Below are 15,292 nucleotides of genomic sequence, written 5' to 3'. Positions count from 1 at the left end.
TCTTAGTTTGTCACTCTACTGCAACAACAGTGACAAACTCCTCTCCAATGTAAGTGCCAGCTTCCTCTCACAAGTCAGGATGACCTGACAAACAGAGGACACTACCAGGTATGTAGTGCCTTTATGGGCAGCATTGGCACTGAGTTGAAATTGTATATATATAACATTATAGTGGTGGTCGGCTGGGGGCTGTGCCCAGCCGCGACACCTGGAACGACCAGGAGAGGGGACTGTGCCTCTCCTGGACCACGAGAGGGCAGCCTCCTTGGTTGGTATGGTGGCCACGGAAATTGAGCATGGGAGGGGGGGTGCCCAGAACGATTAAGGATCCCTGGACACCAGCACTTCCGCCACACCCAGAGATGCTGGCGGAAGGACTACCAGGGTCACCCCGGTGTACTTCTGGGTGCTCATGCAGCAATTCCGCAACACAGGAAGTTCATCAGAGGGCACCTGGAGCATTGTCTGGGTGTCAGAAGGGAAGAGGACAGAGCTCGGAGGAGAAGTGTGGAGGCTTTGCCCCATGCTCACTTCACAATAAAACACCCCCTTCCCCCCACCCCGGGGGCACGCCATGTGCCACCCTCTGCACATCTCTGCCACTCGCATTGTGAAGGGTGTGGCTGAACGCACGCCTTGGAGATGCGGATGGATCACCTGCTTGCTTACTGCTCCTCCTACCATGCTGCATGTTCTGCTTCTCGTGCTGCGCGTCGATCATTTCAAAGCCTGTAACACAGTTGTCCTTTTGTCTCACTGCTTTGTCATGTGGGACGTTAAAGTGTCTCTTGCGGAACTCGCTTCGCTTGCTTACCCCCCCCCCCCCAAGTGCCCAGGCATCTGCCACTTCGCATCTTTGCCACTTGCGTTGTGAAGGTGGGGGGGGGGGGGTGAATGCAGCTGTACAGCAGCTGTCCTTTTGTCTCACTGCTTTGTCTTGCGGGACATTAAAGTGTCTCTCGCGGGACGTCAAAGTGTCTCTCGCGGGACGTCCGGGCTGATTGTTACTTTCCTTATTTTCTGAATTTGCACATGGATTATTATTGTTCTGTTGTACATTCATTTTTGCCTTCTTTTCTCTCCAATGCTTTTGTGTCTCTTTTCGACGCACTCCTCTTTCTTCTTCGCTTAGTCGTTCATGTGCCATCCAGAACGTATCACATTTTTAAGAGCTGGGAGCACATGAAGTGTGTGTGCCAAAAGCATTCCAACAGGCGAGGTTAGATGTCCCTGAACTTGTTTGAAATTGTTTGTAAGTAGGGCGTGTCGTGCAAAAGTCACTGTCTCATGGGTCCTGCTTCCTAAGGTTGTAATGTCTAGTCTCGCGTTTCGTCAAAGTGTCTCTCCGAGATGATCACGTCTCGACCCAAGATTTTTTTTATATAATAGATAGATATAACAATACTAGGGGGCTCCGCCCCCTGCTCGCTTCGCTCGCCAACCCCTGGTGTTGGGGCATGACAAAGAGTGAGATGTATGAATGAGATATAGAATAGTGTGAAGGTGTGGATGATGCATATAGAAAGCAAACAATAAGTGCTTGGCACAGTGTAATGGGTTTATTGGAATATTTCTTTGTACAAAACATTAGTAGTAAAGATGGTGTCTTGTCCTTGAATGAGTCTTCCTTGGCATGGAGCATTTATAACTTTAACTTTAGCGTCAGATGAACGTCGAACTCGTGAGAAGGCAACATAAAGTTGTCCATGTCCAAAAACGGGTTCAGAGAGGTAGATGCCAAACCTTGTCCATGGTTTGTCCTTGTGATTTGTTGATGGTCATGGCAAATGCAGGTTTAATGGGGAACTGTCGGCGTTTCAATGTAAAAGTTAATTCCAGGTCAGAACTTGTAAGGTCAATTCTAGGAATCAGAACAGTATTGTTAGCATGTGATCCTGTAAGAACTGTCGCTTGAATAACATTGTGTGTCATGGTGTTGACGACTAAACGTGTGCCATTGCATAAACCCTGTTTAGTGTTAAGGTTTCTTAATAGCATAATTATTGTTCCGTTTTTAAGGCTAAGATTGTGTTGTGGTCATCCGGCTGGGTTAATAGTGTTCAAATATTCTAAGGGGAAATTAAGATGGTCATTGTCGTCATCAAAGTCAAGTTTGTCAGAGCTTAGAAAGAGCCGTGCCTCTCCAGGAAGTAATGAAATGACATGGTTATTAATGTGATTAATATTAATATTTTTTGGACATAATATAGTCCGTTGTGTTAAAAGGGGTATTTGGTCTAATGAGATTGCTGTTCCAAATATCTCCGTAAGTAAGTCGTCGCAGATAAAGGGTTGAGGAATTGTAATAATATCTGGGTGAAGTACATCTGTATTGGCCAATTGTCCGCGTAACATTTTTTTGAACCGTGTTGTAGGTTCCCGACGTGAATTTTTTTTTGTTTTTGATGCGGGTGCGTGTTTGTGGTCCCGTTACTCGAGCCGTCTAGTTTTGTACCCGTGATCGTATCGTTAGGAATATGGATAAGTAATAAGGAGGATCGCACTCACTGTTAATATGCGGACTGTTCGTTTCTTTGTATTATCACCAATCAGGTCTCGCGCCTGTATATGTATTGTAGTTCGCTCTCTTGTTGTTTATGTATGACGTCGTCGCGTATTTTAAGGTGGAAAGAATAATAGCTGGGCGCATGGCATGTGGAGCAATAGCTAAGCACTGTCTAAAATCTCCTCCTAATAACAGTACCTTTCCTCCAAAGGGTATATTATTATTTATCAACGTTTGTAGAAGTTTATCAATTGTGTTGAGTAAGTGACTGGATGCCATTGTAAATTCATCTATAATTAATAGTGTGGCAAGACGGATGTCACGTGCATTGTTACTGTTCATTTTCATAGTGGACACCGATGTTTCTGTGATTGAGACTGGTATATTGCCTTTTGGTGGCCTGATATTTACTCCGGTATATGCAAAAGCAAATGAACTATTGTAGGATCTAATGCAGTTCGTAAAGTTTTTACTTTCAGGTACTTCGTTAGTTAGAAGCTTCTGTAGATATGCAGGATATGAATGTAAAGGAGGCAGTCTAATTTGACCCTTGTGACAACAACGTGTAAATTCATTACTTGTATTGCCAGTTGTTTCTTCAGGGAAGTTAAGTGAATGACAATGATTGCAGATGACATTCATTAATCCCAATGAATTTTCATGAATAGTGGACTTATTATTGAACGCGTTGTCAGCTAACTGGCGCAATCGTTTAGCAGGTGTCTGTCGTTGATGTCCTTGACGTGTATGTTTTGCTTGTGCCGTTTGAGAGGCGCGTCTTTGTATGTGCAGGATTTGGGACGTGCTATTCTGGAGCTGTAATCGATTTGCCTGTGCTGTAGTTTTGAACCCTTGCTTATTTGAGCTTTGCGTTTTTTGGAGCCGAGACATTTTTTCTTGGCGCGTAGCCTCACTTTTTTTTTATCTCTGTTAGTGGAGGGGGTGTTTGTGTGTGGTGGGTCTGAATCGTCTTTTTTGTGTGCGTACCGTTTCGTGTGCTATGTGGCGCTTGCGTCTGACTCCTTTCTTTTTGGTTTTTCTAGGGGCGCGTCGCCTCATTTCTTATTTCAGTTACTGGAGGGGGGCTTTGTGTGTCGTGGGCGTCTGAGGAGGGGGGGTGTTGCTTGGAGGGGGTGGTGGGATTGGTGGGGCGCGAGCGGCTTCTTTTTTTTGTGTGCTAGGGCTTGTTGAATCCTCCTCTTTGTGTGTGTCCCGTCCGTTGCTTGTAGGGGGGTGGGGTTGCTTGGAGGTGGGGGTGGGATTTGTGGGGTGCGAGCAGCTTCTTTTTTTTGTGTGCTAGGGGCTTGTGGAATCCTCCTCTTTGTGTGTGTGTCCCGTTTCGTGTGCAATGGGTTTCGTGCGGCGCTGTGTGCGTCGCCGGCGTCTGACTCCTTTTTTCTGTGGTCGCGGCGCCTCAATTCTTGGGGCGCCTGCGCAGTACATCTTTTGCGTCCACGGCCCATGGCCGGATGTCCCCTGCGTCCATCCGGTTTACCATTCTCGGTTAGTAATGTGGATTAAACAGCTGAGAACAGAGCCATTCTTTCTCACTATTTAATTGTGCTGCTCTACATTCAAGATATTCAACTCGCCCTACAAGTACAGTAGCATTTTGGGCTTTACGGAGGGCTGGCTTAAACCTGATATACCTGACACTGTGTTAATGCTGCATGGATTTCATCTTATTCAAGCAGACACAGACACAGTGTGCTGTGTAAAAAAGTCAGGAGGGGAAATGGTATAAAAGGGAGCAGATTACAGTTTAAACTGCAGTTTGTAATTCAGACATTGAAATTCTGGCCCTCCGAATTTGTCCACGTTATTTGCCCAGGGAGATAAATGACATCCTCCATATTATATTTATATTTTATATTCCTCCCTCCACAAATGGGGACCTAGCAATGAAAATGCTGCATTTTGTCACCAACACTTTAACGATGACTCACTCCAGCTCTGCAGTTATAATATGTGGTGACTTCAACCATGTGACTTAGGAACAAAAACTGACAAATTTGAATCAATATGTGGCCAGTTCCACTCAAGGAAATAACAACCTGGGCTTGCTGTATTTGGATGTTAAAGATGCCTTTCAATGTAAATTACTGGCACCTTTAGGCAAATCTGGCCACAATGTGATTGATTCCTCTTACTCCTAGCTACAAATCTGTTATTAGACAGCCACTTATTTCATCCAGAATAGTAAGGAAGTTGAGCCTGGAGGCTGAAATGGCACTGAATGACTGCTTCCAACTGGGAAATGATGTATGAGTCACATGGGGATAATATTGAGGGACTCTGTCACTGCATCATAGACTACATTAACTTCTGTGTTGACACAATGGAAACCGCAAAGACAGTGTGTTACTTTCAAAACAACAAGCCCTAGATTGCAAAGGAGCTAGAACGTTCTCCTGAATGAGAAAAAGAAAAAAGCATTCAAATCATTGACGACAAGGGTCCAAAGGACATACAGCATGTGCTGAAGAAAAAGCTGAACAAAGGAAAGGAAGGTTACAAAGCTTATATAGAAAAACTAACTAATTTAGAATAACATAAAAGATGTCTGCAGTGGACTGGATATAATTCCTGGACTCACTCAAGCAATCCAGGGCTTAAGTGCTAGGACAGCGTTTCTCAACCTTTAAGTATTTGCGACCCGAGTTTTCATAACAGTTTTAATTGCACCCCCCTAACGTTTTTTTTGAAAGGAGCCTACTAATAACAATTTGTTCTTTTTAATTAATGATATATCTTTATTTCTTTTTTTCACATCTTTGTGCCCTCCTAGGGGGGCCCGTCCCACAGTTTGAGAACCACTGTGCTAGGAGGAGATGTAGACAAAGTTAACACCCTGAAATAATTTTTTAATTAGATTTTCCCTCCTATGCCACCTTCTTCCAATGAAGAGTCTCCCCACACCATCCCTACTATATCAACAACTACTACCACATCAACTCAGTGAGGACTCCACCTCTGACTATCAGTATCAGTCCATAACTGAAGATCAAATGAGAAGATAACTGAGGAATCCACATACAGGAAAAGGCACAGAACCAAATGGAGTGAGTCCTTGAGTTCTTAAGGACCCGTGTTGACCAACTTTGTGGTGTCCTCTGTCACCTGTTCAGAATGTCCCTAAGGCTCCAGAAAATGCCGTTGCTGTGGAAAACACCCTACAGTGTTGTTGTTCTAAATAAGGCAGGCACCTCTTCACCTGATGACTACAGGCCAGTGTCCCTTTTGTCTCACATCATGAAGACCTTTGAGAGGCTGGTCTTGGACTATACGAGTCCTCTTGTGCTAAACCACCTGGACCAAATGCAGTTTGCCTATCGGACAAATATTGAAGTGGAGGATGCAATTATCTGTCTACTTCACATGGCTTATTCTCTCCTGGATAAAGCTGACAGATTTTATGTTATTTGATTTCTCCTGTGCCTTCAATACCATCCAGCCATTCCTATTAAGGGGTAAACTCAGAGATATGTAAGTGGATGAGCCTGTGGTTGTCCTGATAATGGACTATCTGTTAAGCAGACCGCAGTCTGTGAGACTCAAGGACTGGGTGAGCAACACAGGAGCACTGCAAGGAACAGGTCTGTCTGCTTTACTCTTCACTCTGTTCACCTCCATCTATAAATATAACAACAGGTCATGACACTTGCAGAAATTCTCAGATGACTATGCACATATGGAATGTATTGATAAAGTGGATGAAACAGAGGAGATGAGTCACAGGACAAACTTTATTTCTTGGTGCAAATTTGTTGTCTGCATCTTAACATCAGCAAAACCAATGTTATTAGAACATTAGAACACTCTAGACGAGAACAGGCCATTCAACCCAACAAAGCTCCCAGTCCTATCCATTTCTTTCTTCCAAAAAACACTGAGTTTTGAAAGTCCCTAAAGTCTTATTGTCTACCACACTACTTGGTAGCTTATTCCAAGTGTCTGTCGTTCTTTGTGTAAAGAAAAACACAAAATGTTTGTGCGAAATTTACCTTTAACAAGTTTCCGACTGTGCCCCGTGTTTTTTCAATTCAATTCAATTCAATTCAATTCAATTCAATTTTATTTGTCATTTAGCAGAACATCCAAGATGTGCTGCAGAACGAAAATACGATGCACAAAACATTAATAAAAACACATAGTTAAAATCAGCCTACAATAAAATACTAAAATGCTTCATTTAAAAGACGAACGGCAGTAGGAAAAAAACTGTTTTTAAACCTGGTAGTTCTACATTTCAGGCTGCGGTACCTTCTGCTTGAGGGCATGAGGGAAAAGAGTTCAGAGGCAGGATAAGTAGGGTCTCTAGAAATCTGCATAGCTCTGGCCAGACAGCGTTGTTTTGCCAAATCTTGTACATTTGGCAACGGGGGCTCCAATGATCCTCTCCGCAGCCCTCACCACTTTCCTCAGTGCTTTCCAGTCCGAAGCGCTGCAGCTCTCCTGCCACAGAGAGCTGCTGCTGGTTAGCACGCTCTCTATGGTGAGGACTGACTTACTGAGATGGGCCCTCTTTAGCCTCCGCAGAAAGATCAAGCGCTGGTGAGCTTTCTTGATGACGGAGGAGGTGTGCAGGGACCAGGTGAGGTTGTTCGTCACATTAACTCCCAGGAACTTAGTAGACTGCACAATTTCCACAGCAGTGTTCTTAATGTAGACCGGGATGTGTATCAGCTGTTTCTTCCTGAAGTTGATCACCAGTTCTTTTGTTTTTTTGACATTCAGTATCAGATTGTTTTTATCACACCATTCCACAAATGACTTCACCTCCTCTCTGTAATCCCCTTCCCCGTCACCTCGAATGAGACCCACCACTGTTCTTGATGAACTCATTTTAAAATAACAGTCTCGATTCACTGAACTAATTCCCTTCATAATTTTAAACACTTCAATCATGTCACCTCTGAATCTTCTTTTGCTTAAACTGTAAAGGCTCAGCTCTTTTAATCTTTCTTAATTCATCCCCTGTAGCCCTGGAATCAGCCTAGTCGCTCTTCTCTGGACCTTTCCTAGCTCTGCTATGGCCTTTTTGCAGCCTGGAGACCAAAACTGCACACAGGACTCCAGATGAGGCCTCACCAGTGTGTTATAAAGCTTCAGCATAACCTCCTTGGACTTGTACTCCACACATCAGGGCGATATATGACCTAACATTCTGTTAGCCTTCTTAATGGCTTGTGAACACTGTCAGGAAGTCAATAGTGTCAAGTCCACTAAGACTCCTAAATCCTTCTCATAAGGTCTACCCTCGATTTTCCGACTTCCCATTGTGTATTCAAACCTAACATTTTACTTCCTATGTGTAATACTTTACATTTACTGACAATAAATTTCATCTGCCACAAATCTGCCCAAGCCAGTGCATTGTTCAAGTCCTTCTGTAATAATATAACGGATTTCAAATTATCTGTTAATCCACCTATCTTGGTATCATCTGCAAACTTAGCCAGCTTGTTATTCATATTCCTATCTAAATCATTTAAATATATTATAAATAGCAACGGCCCCCACAGTAACCCCCGTGGAACACCAATCTTAACATCTGCCAATTCTGATGAGGTTCCTCACACCATCACTCTCTGCTTTCTGTGTCTGAGCCAATTCTTCACCCATCTAAAAACATCACCCTGAACTCCCACTTCTCTTAGTCTGATGCCCAACCTCTCATGTGGCACCTTATCAAATGCTTTCTGAAAGTCAAGATAAATAATATCATATGCTCCACTTTGATTGTATCCATTTGTTGCCTCCTCATATAATTCCACTTTTACTGCACCAAAGATCCCCTATGTATGGTAACTATTCAGGGAGTGAGTTGATCCTCTCCAGTGACAGGTTGGACTGATCTCGGAAAATAGAGGAACCATAGGAGAAAGGGAAAAACAGGCTCTTTTTCCTTAGTAGACTGTGTTCCTTTAATGTGAGAAGTGACATCCTTCACATCTTCCATAATTCTGTAATCGTCAGTGTGATGTATTATGCTATGGTGTACTGGTCTGGTAACATCACTTCCAATGAGGCCCACTGAATCAATATCCAAATTATAAGGGAAAGCTCAGTTATAGGACACACTCTGGACCATCTGGAGGTCGTTCCGAAGGAGAGAATAATAAGAAAACTGAGTACCTCTATGAACAATGCTGCACATCCTCACTCTGACACACTAACACCAAGGACTTTTAGACAACAAATTATTTAGTAGAAGTGTGTCAAGAAACATGACGGGGGCTCCTTTATATCAACAACAATATGTCTGTATAATGCCTCACTGGGACTGTGGCAGCAAAGTCAGAAGTTTTCTTCCTTTATAATTTTTTTTTTTTTTTTGCTTTTTAGTCATTCTGGTTTGTGTTTGGACAATATGTGTATATTTATTTATTTGATTGTTTACTTTATCTATCTACATATTTATGTATTTATTTATTTAAAGAGCTTCTGTAAAAAGCCAAATTTCCATTGGGAACAGATAAAGTTCTATCTATCTACAGTAGTGTGAAAAACTATTTGCCCCCCTTCCTGATTTCTTATTTTTTTGCATGTTTGTCACACAAAATGTTTCTGATCATCAAACACATTTAACCATTAGTCAAATATAACACAAGTAAACACAAAATGCAGTTTGTAAATGGTGGTTTTTATTATTTAGGGAGAAAAAAAAATCCAAACCTACATGGCCCTGTGTGAAAAAGGAATTGCCCCCTGAACCTAATAACTGGTTGGGCCACCCTTAGCAGCAATAACTGCAATCAAGCGTTTGCGATAACTTGCAATGAGTCTTTTACAGCGCTCTGGAGGAATTTTGGCCCACTCATCTTTGCAAAATTGTTGTAATTCAGCTTTATTTGAGGGTTTTCTAGCATGAACCGCCTTTTTAAGGTCATGCCATAGCATCTCAATTGGATTCAGGTCAGGACTTTGACTAGGCCACTCCAAAGTCTTCATTTTGTTTTTCTTCAGCCATTCAGAGGTGGATTTGCTGGTGTGTTTTGGGTCATTGTCCTGTTGCAGCACCCAAGATCGCTTCAGCTTGAGTTGACGAACAGATGGCCAGACATTCTCCTTCAGGATTTTTTGGTAGACAGTAGAATTCATGGTTCCATCTATCACAGCAAGCCTTCCAGGTCCTGAAGCAGCAAAACAACCCCAGACCATCACACTACCACCACCATATTTTACTGTTGGTATGATGTTCTTTTTCTGAAATGCTGTGTTCCTTTTACGCCAGATGTAACGGGACATTTGCCTTCCAAAAAGTTCAACTTTTGACTCATCAGTCCACAAGGTATTTTCCCAAAAGTCTTGGCAATCATTGAGATGTTTCTTAGCAAAATTGAGACGAGCCCTAATGTTCTTTTGCTTAACAGTGGTTTGCGTCTTGGAAATCTGCCATGCAGGCCGTTTTTGCCCAGTCTCTTTCTTATGGTGGAGTCGTGAACACTGACCTTAATTGAGGCAAGTGAGGCCTGCAGTTCTTTAGACGTTGTCCTGGGGTCTTTTGTGACCTCTCGGATGAGTCGTCTCTGCGCTCTTGGGGTAATTTTGGTCGGCCGGCCACTCCTGGGAAGGTTCACCACTGTTCCATGTTTTTGCCATTTGTGGATAATGGCTCTCACTGTGGTTCGCTGGAGTCCCAAAGCTTTAGAAATGGCTTTATAACCTTTACCAGACTGATAGATCTCAATTACTTCTGTTCTCATTTGTTCCTGAATTTCTTTGGATCTTGGCATGATGTCTAGCTTTTGAGGTGCTTTTGGTCTACTTCTCTGTGTCAGGCAGCTCCTATTTAAGTGATTTCTTGATTGAAACAGGTGTGGCAGTAATCAGGCCTGGGGGTGGCTACGGAAATTGAACTCAGGTGTGATACACCACAGTTAGGTTATTTTTTAACAAGGGGGCAATTACTTTTTCACACAGGGCCATGTAGGTTTGGATTTTTTTTCTCCCTAAATAATAAAAACCATCATTTAAAAACTGCATTTTGTGTTTACTTGTGTTATATTTGACTAATGGTTAAATGTGTTTGATGATCAGAAACATTTTGTGTGACAAACATGCAAAAGAATAAGAAATCAGGAAGGGGGCAAATAGTTTTTCACACCACTCTATCTATCTATCTATCTATCTATCTATCTATCTATCTATCTATCTATCTATCTATCTATCTATCTATCTATCTATCTATCATGTGAAAATTAAAATTACAAAAAAATATTGTTTTCCTTTATATTTTTTCATTTTCTTTTAGTTCTAGTTTTCAGACATTTTTTCATTTTAGTTAAGTAAATTATTATATTTTCAATCACAACATATTTTATTTTATTTTAAGTTAATGGGAATAACAATAATTACAGCATGGACTATTTCCTCAATTGAAATTCATCAGCTTTTTACATCTGTGCCAGGAATTCTGCTTGCAGTACATTTATTTTTTTAAAAAAGTGCCCCAGCATAATGAAGCTCCTGTGAAAGACCAGATTTTATTTTCATATCAGATAGTAAACTGTGGCTTGCAAGGCCAATTTACTTGTTGCTGCCTTTTTCCCAATTTCCTGCAATGAAAATGTAGGGTGCATTCCTAATGGAAGAAATGGGCATTTGTGCCAATGGTGGGATAGAGGAGGGGCTTGGGCCACTGCAGCCAGTCCTTTGTGCTCTTCTCTGCGACTGAGGTGACAAGTTCAATTTGTGGCATTGTTGGTCCTTTCTTTATTATTAGACCCTTTTTGGTCCTTCATTGTTCTCACACAGGTGACAGTCGCTCCTCATGTTGTCATATTCTTACTGACATTTACAAACAGGTTACACATAGACATGATAAACAGGAATGGAATAAAATAGAGAAATGCATTTAATGGAGTAGAAAACTCAAATCAGCTGAGCTGATGTCCTACTTACTTCTGGTTTTATGAGGCCATCAGCTGAAACTATATGGATAAAAATAAGGAAAACTGAAATAGAGTTAAAAAAAAACTAAAGAAGGAAAAAGAGAGGCAGCCATGAGATCCCTGCCTGTGTCATGTCTTCACTCCACAAGATGTTTGTCCCTGTACCATACAATCCCAGTGTTGTCTTATTAAAATTTACCTCTCAGTGTGTCTTGCCATGAAGAACACTCCAGCAGCTCAAGTCCATTTTGTTTTTCTGATCCTTTTCGCTTCTCCTTGACATTTTTATTCAAATACCAAGATGATCTTTCATCTGCTGTGGTCAGTGTTTAACTAGGGATGAACATTTTGGTCAGCACATTCAACGAGTACTCAGTCTTTGTGACAATGGGTAGGAATTTGGTTTGGTTTACTTCTGTCTGTCTGTCTGTTTCTTTGTTCCTCCTCAAGTCCTCATGTCTCTCTGTTTATGTTCACAGCATGTCTCAATGTGGTCTCACCTCCACATGCTGCTCAGCTCTCTCCTCGGTCCTTTCTTCTCCACACTCACGGCTGACTGAACTGGGGCTGTCCAACAACAGACTCGAGGACTCAGGATTGACTCAGCTGTGTGAGGGGTTAAAGAGTGAAAACTGCAAAATAGAGAAGCTGGGGTGAGTAAACAAGAAGTGTGTGTGAATGTGTGTGTGTGTGTGTCAGTGTGTGTTTGTGTTAGATTAATTTATTTGACTGTTCCACACCCATAATACAAGCATTATGTCTAATCAGGACTGCAACAGCAATATTTATTTATTTATATAGCACATTTTCATACAAATGATGTAGCTCAAAGTGCTTTACAAATAAAAATAAAATTAGGCAGTACTAATTAACACAGAATAAAAGTAAGGTCCGATGGCCTGGGAGGACAAATAAAACAAAAAAAAACTCCAGATGGCTGGAGTTAGTGAAAAAATGCTGTCCTAGTAATTTGATTAATATGTGATTTAAAATTCAGGTCAGAGTCAATAGTTACCCCTAAATTCTTTACCTCCGTCTTCACTTTTAATCCTAATGCACCAAGTTTATTTCTAATAACCTCATTATATCCATTTTTGCCAATCACTAAAATTTCTGTTTTCTCCTTATTTAGTTTGAGAAAATTACTATTCATCTTTTCAGAAACACAAGTAAGACATTATGTCAGTGAATCAAGAGAGTCGGGGTCATCAGGCGCTATTGATAAATACAGTTGTGTGTTATTAGCATAGCTGTGTTAGCTCACATTATGCCCCGAGATAATCTGACCTAACAGAAGCATGTAAATTTAAAAAAGCAGCAGACCCAGGATAGAGCCTTGTGGAACACCATATAGAATATCATGGGTCTTTGAAGTTTAATTACCACAATTAACAAAGATTGTTCTACCTGCCAGGTAGGACTCAAACCAATTTAAGACACTGCCAGAGAGGCCCACCCACTGACTAAGGCAATTTCTAAGAATATTGTGATCAATGGTGTCAAATGCGGCACTCAGATCTAAGAGGATGAGAACAGATACACAGCCTCTGTCTGCATTCACCCGCAAGTCATTTACTACTTTAACTAGCGCAGTTTCTGTACTGTGATTTGTTCTAAAACCTGACTGAAATTTATCAAGAATAGCAGGTTTATTGCTAGTGACTGCAGTGTCACATGTGGACAGACAGACTTAAGGGGGACACACAAGAAAGTTTCACTTTAATAATTAAATTCATAATGACAGTGTATTGATCCCAAGCTCCTTCCCTGACATCCTCGCTGTCCAGTGTGTTGTTTAATTTCTTGTCCCACATTCCCACACTTACTATTCTTTATCTCATTCTTGTCCTTGTCACCATCCTAGATTGTCGCTTTCACCCTACACACTCCTGTGATCTCCTCATTAAAGTTTGTTAAAACTCACTAAAACAGAAAGAAAATGATAAACGTGGTCAACAGGGGCAGAAGAACAGACCAGAATGACCATGGACAGATAGTCCAGAGCCGGATCTGCACTAAGGTTACAGGCAGGATCAAGGAGATTAGTGCAGATGAGATAAGGAAAGGCAGGAGAAAAAGACGTAAGAGAGAAGTAAAGAAGAAATAAGACAAGGTGGCCTTTCAGAGGATTAGGAGAAGGGGTGAGGGGTGGACAATGGCAGTAGAAATAAGCAGCCAAACACAGACAGAAGAAGAAAGTCACAGGGAGGAGGGCATTAGGACTGAAGGCAGTGTGGACAGCAAGTTGCTGAGACACAGGAAGTGGCCATCTCTACAGCCAAGAGGACTGAACAGGACAACTTCTGTCTGAAAGGACATCACAATAAGATATAACTCATAAGTCTACACTGGACATCAACATGTATCCGTCAATGGACTTAGTGACTGAAACGCTGACACACACATCATTGCCTTGGTATGTATAGCGAAGGTGACATCAGTGGGCCTGTCAGAGATACTCCCCTGTGTGAAGTGGCGCCTTCTTGCGTTTGTCACTCACACATCTCTCTCTTGTGGGACATTTAAAAGAAAAACTTAATCACTATAAAAATGTAAGCGTAACTTTCTAATCATTCAGATACATAGCACCTTTTTTGTAACTGTTTGGGCATATGTTAAGTAGTGGCTCACTGATGTGATTAGAGGTACAAACCCCTAGTCTCACAAGTCCTCACAAGTCCATCTGAGCCAGGATCTTCCTCAGTGATAACAGCAGACAATCAAATTGTTGACTAGGGTAGGGAGTGTGAGCTGATTACAGTGCATTGCCACACCCACCACATGACAGACCACCTGGATTTGGACCTGAGTGCAGCCATGTGATGGGTGACACCTCAGCACCACACTAGAACAGTGTGAGTTTTTTTTTTTTTTTTTAACAGTGGCTGGAGTGCCAGGTTTTTCTTGCAAGTTGGAGGACCTGCTTGCAGGGCTGAATACAGATTAACGTCATACCCAGGATGGAGCAATTGCAATTGTTACCTTTGACAAGCCCATCTGGTCATTTGAGTGCAGGATGCTTTGAAATTCTTATGCAGTGTTAATGTCCACATGTCAGCTTGAATGACTACTCACCAGTCGGTACTGCATGAAGGCAGGAGACACTGTCAGGTATGGATAACCTTACTTTAAAGGAAAGAAGTGGTCTTAGGTTCAAACTGTATTTCAGTGAAAAGTCAAAAATGCAGCAGACATTGAACCTTCGTACCGTGTGTCCTCCAGTCTGTCTGTCCCGTCTCATGTTATCACCTTTCTCTCTTTATCTCCACAGGCTCAAGTCATGTGGTCTCACCTCCAGATGTTTCTCAGCTCTCTCCTTAGTCCTCTGTTCTCCAAACTCGCAACTGACTGAACTGAACCTGAGAGAGAACAACATGAAGGATTCAGGAATGGATCAATTGTGTGAGGGGCTGAGGAGTGAAAACTGCAAATTAAGGAAACTGAGATGAGTAAACAAGTGAGTGTGTGTGTGTGTGTGCGTGTGTAGTGGTGTGTTTGATATTTTTCACTTTATAGATCTGACTGTTTCCCACCCCCAAAAATGTCCAAGACTGTGTTTAATCAGGACAGACTGCAATGCCCCATTGAATGTGAGGTGGCCACAAGTTAAGATTTCCCTTTAGTAATTAAATTCATAAAGACTGTGTTTTGACCCTGAGCCCCTCTCCAGAGTGGTCACTCTAGTCATCTTGTCGTCATGTATGCCGAGTCTGTTGTTTTATTCTTGTCCCACAATTCTGCCGTGTCCTGTCTTTATTTAAATCTCGTTCTTGTGCATGTCCTCCATTGTCACTTCCCACCCTCACACTCCTCTGATGTTCTCACTAAAGTTTGTTAAAAGTCAATAAAACAGAATATGAAGGATAAACATGGTCAGTGGGGGAAGAAG

The 15,292-nt window shown here is 41.9% G+C and overlaps 1 protein-coding gene across 1 annotated transcript in view; it reads left to right on the top strand.

The window, feature by feature from the left end:
* LOC127527698 (NACHT, LRR and PYD domains-containing protein 3-like) overlaps positions 1-15,292 on the top strand; it is a 42,619-nt gene that overhangs the window by 18,207 nt on the left and 9,120 nt on the right. The window contains exons 4-5 of the mRNA XM_051927282.1: positions 11,883-12,056; positions 14,675-14,849. Of these exons, the coding sequence (XP_051783242.1) occupies positions 11,883-12,056; positions 14,675-14,849 (349 nt within the window). The remainder of the gene's footprint in view (positions 1-11,882; positions 12,057-14,674; positions 14,850-15,292) is intronic.

This window comes from Erpetoichthys calabaricus, chromosome 1, assembly GCF_900747795.2.
Source record: "Erpetoichthys calabaricus chromosome 1, fErpCal1.3, whole genome shotgun sequence".
Taxonomy (NCBI): Eukaryota; Metazoa; Chordata; class Cladistia; order Polypteriformes; family Polypteridae; genus Erpetoichthys; species Erpetoichthys calabaricus.
Note: the sequence above shows the minus strand (reverse complement) of the source record. Positions and strands in the feature narration are given on the sequence as shown.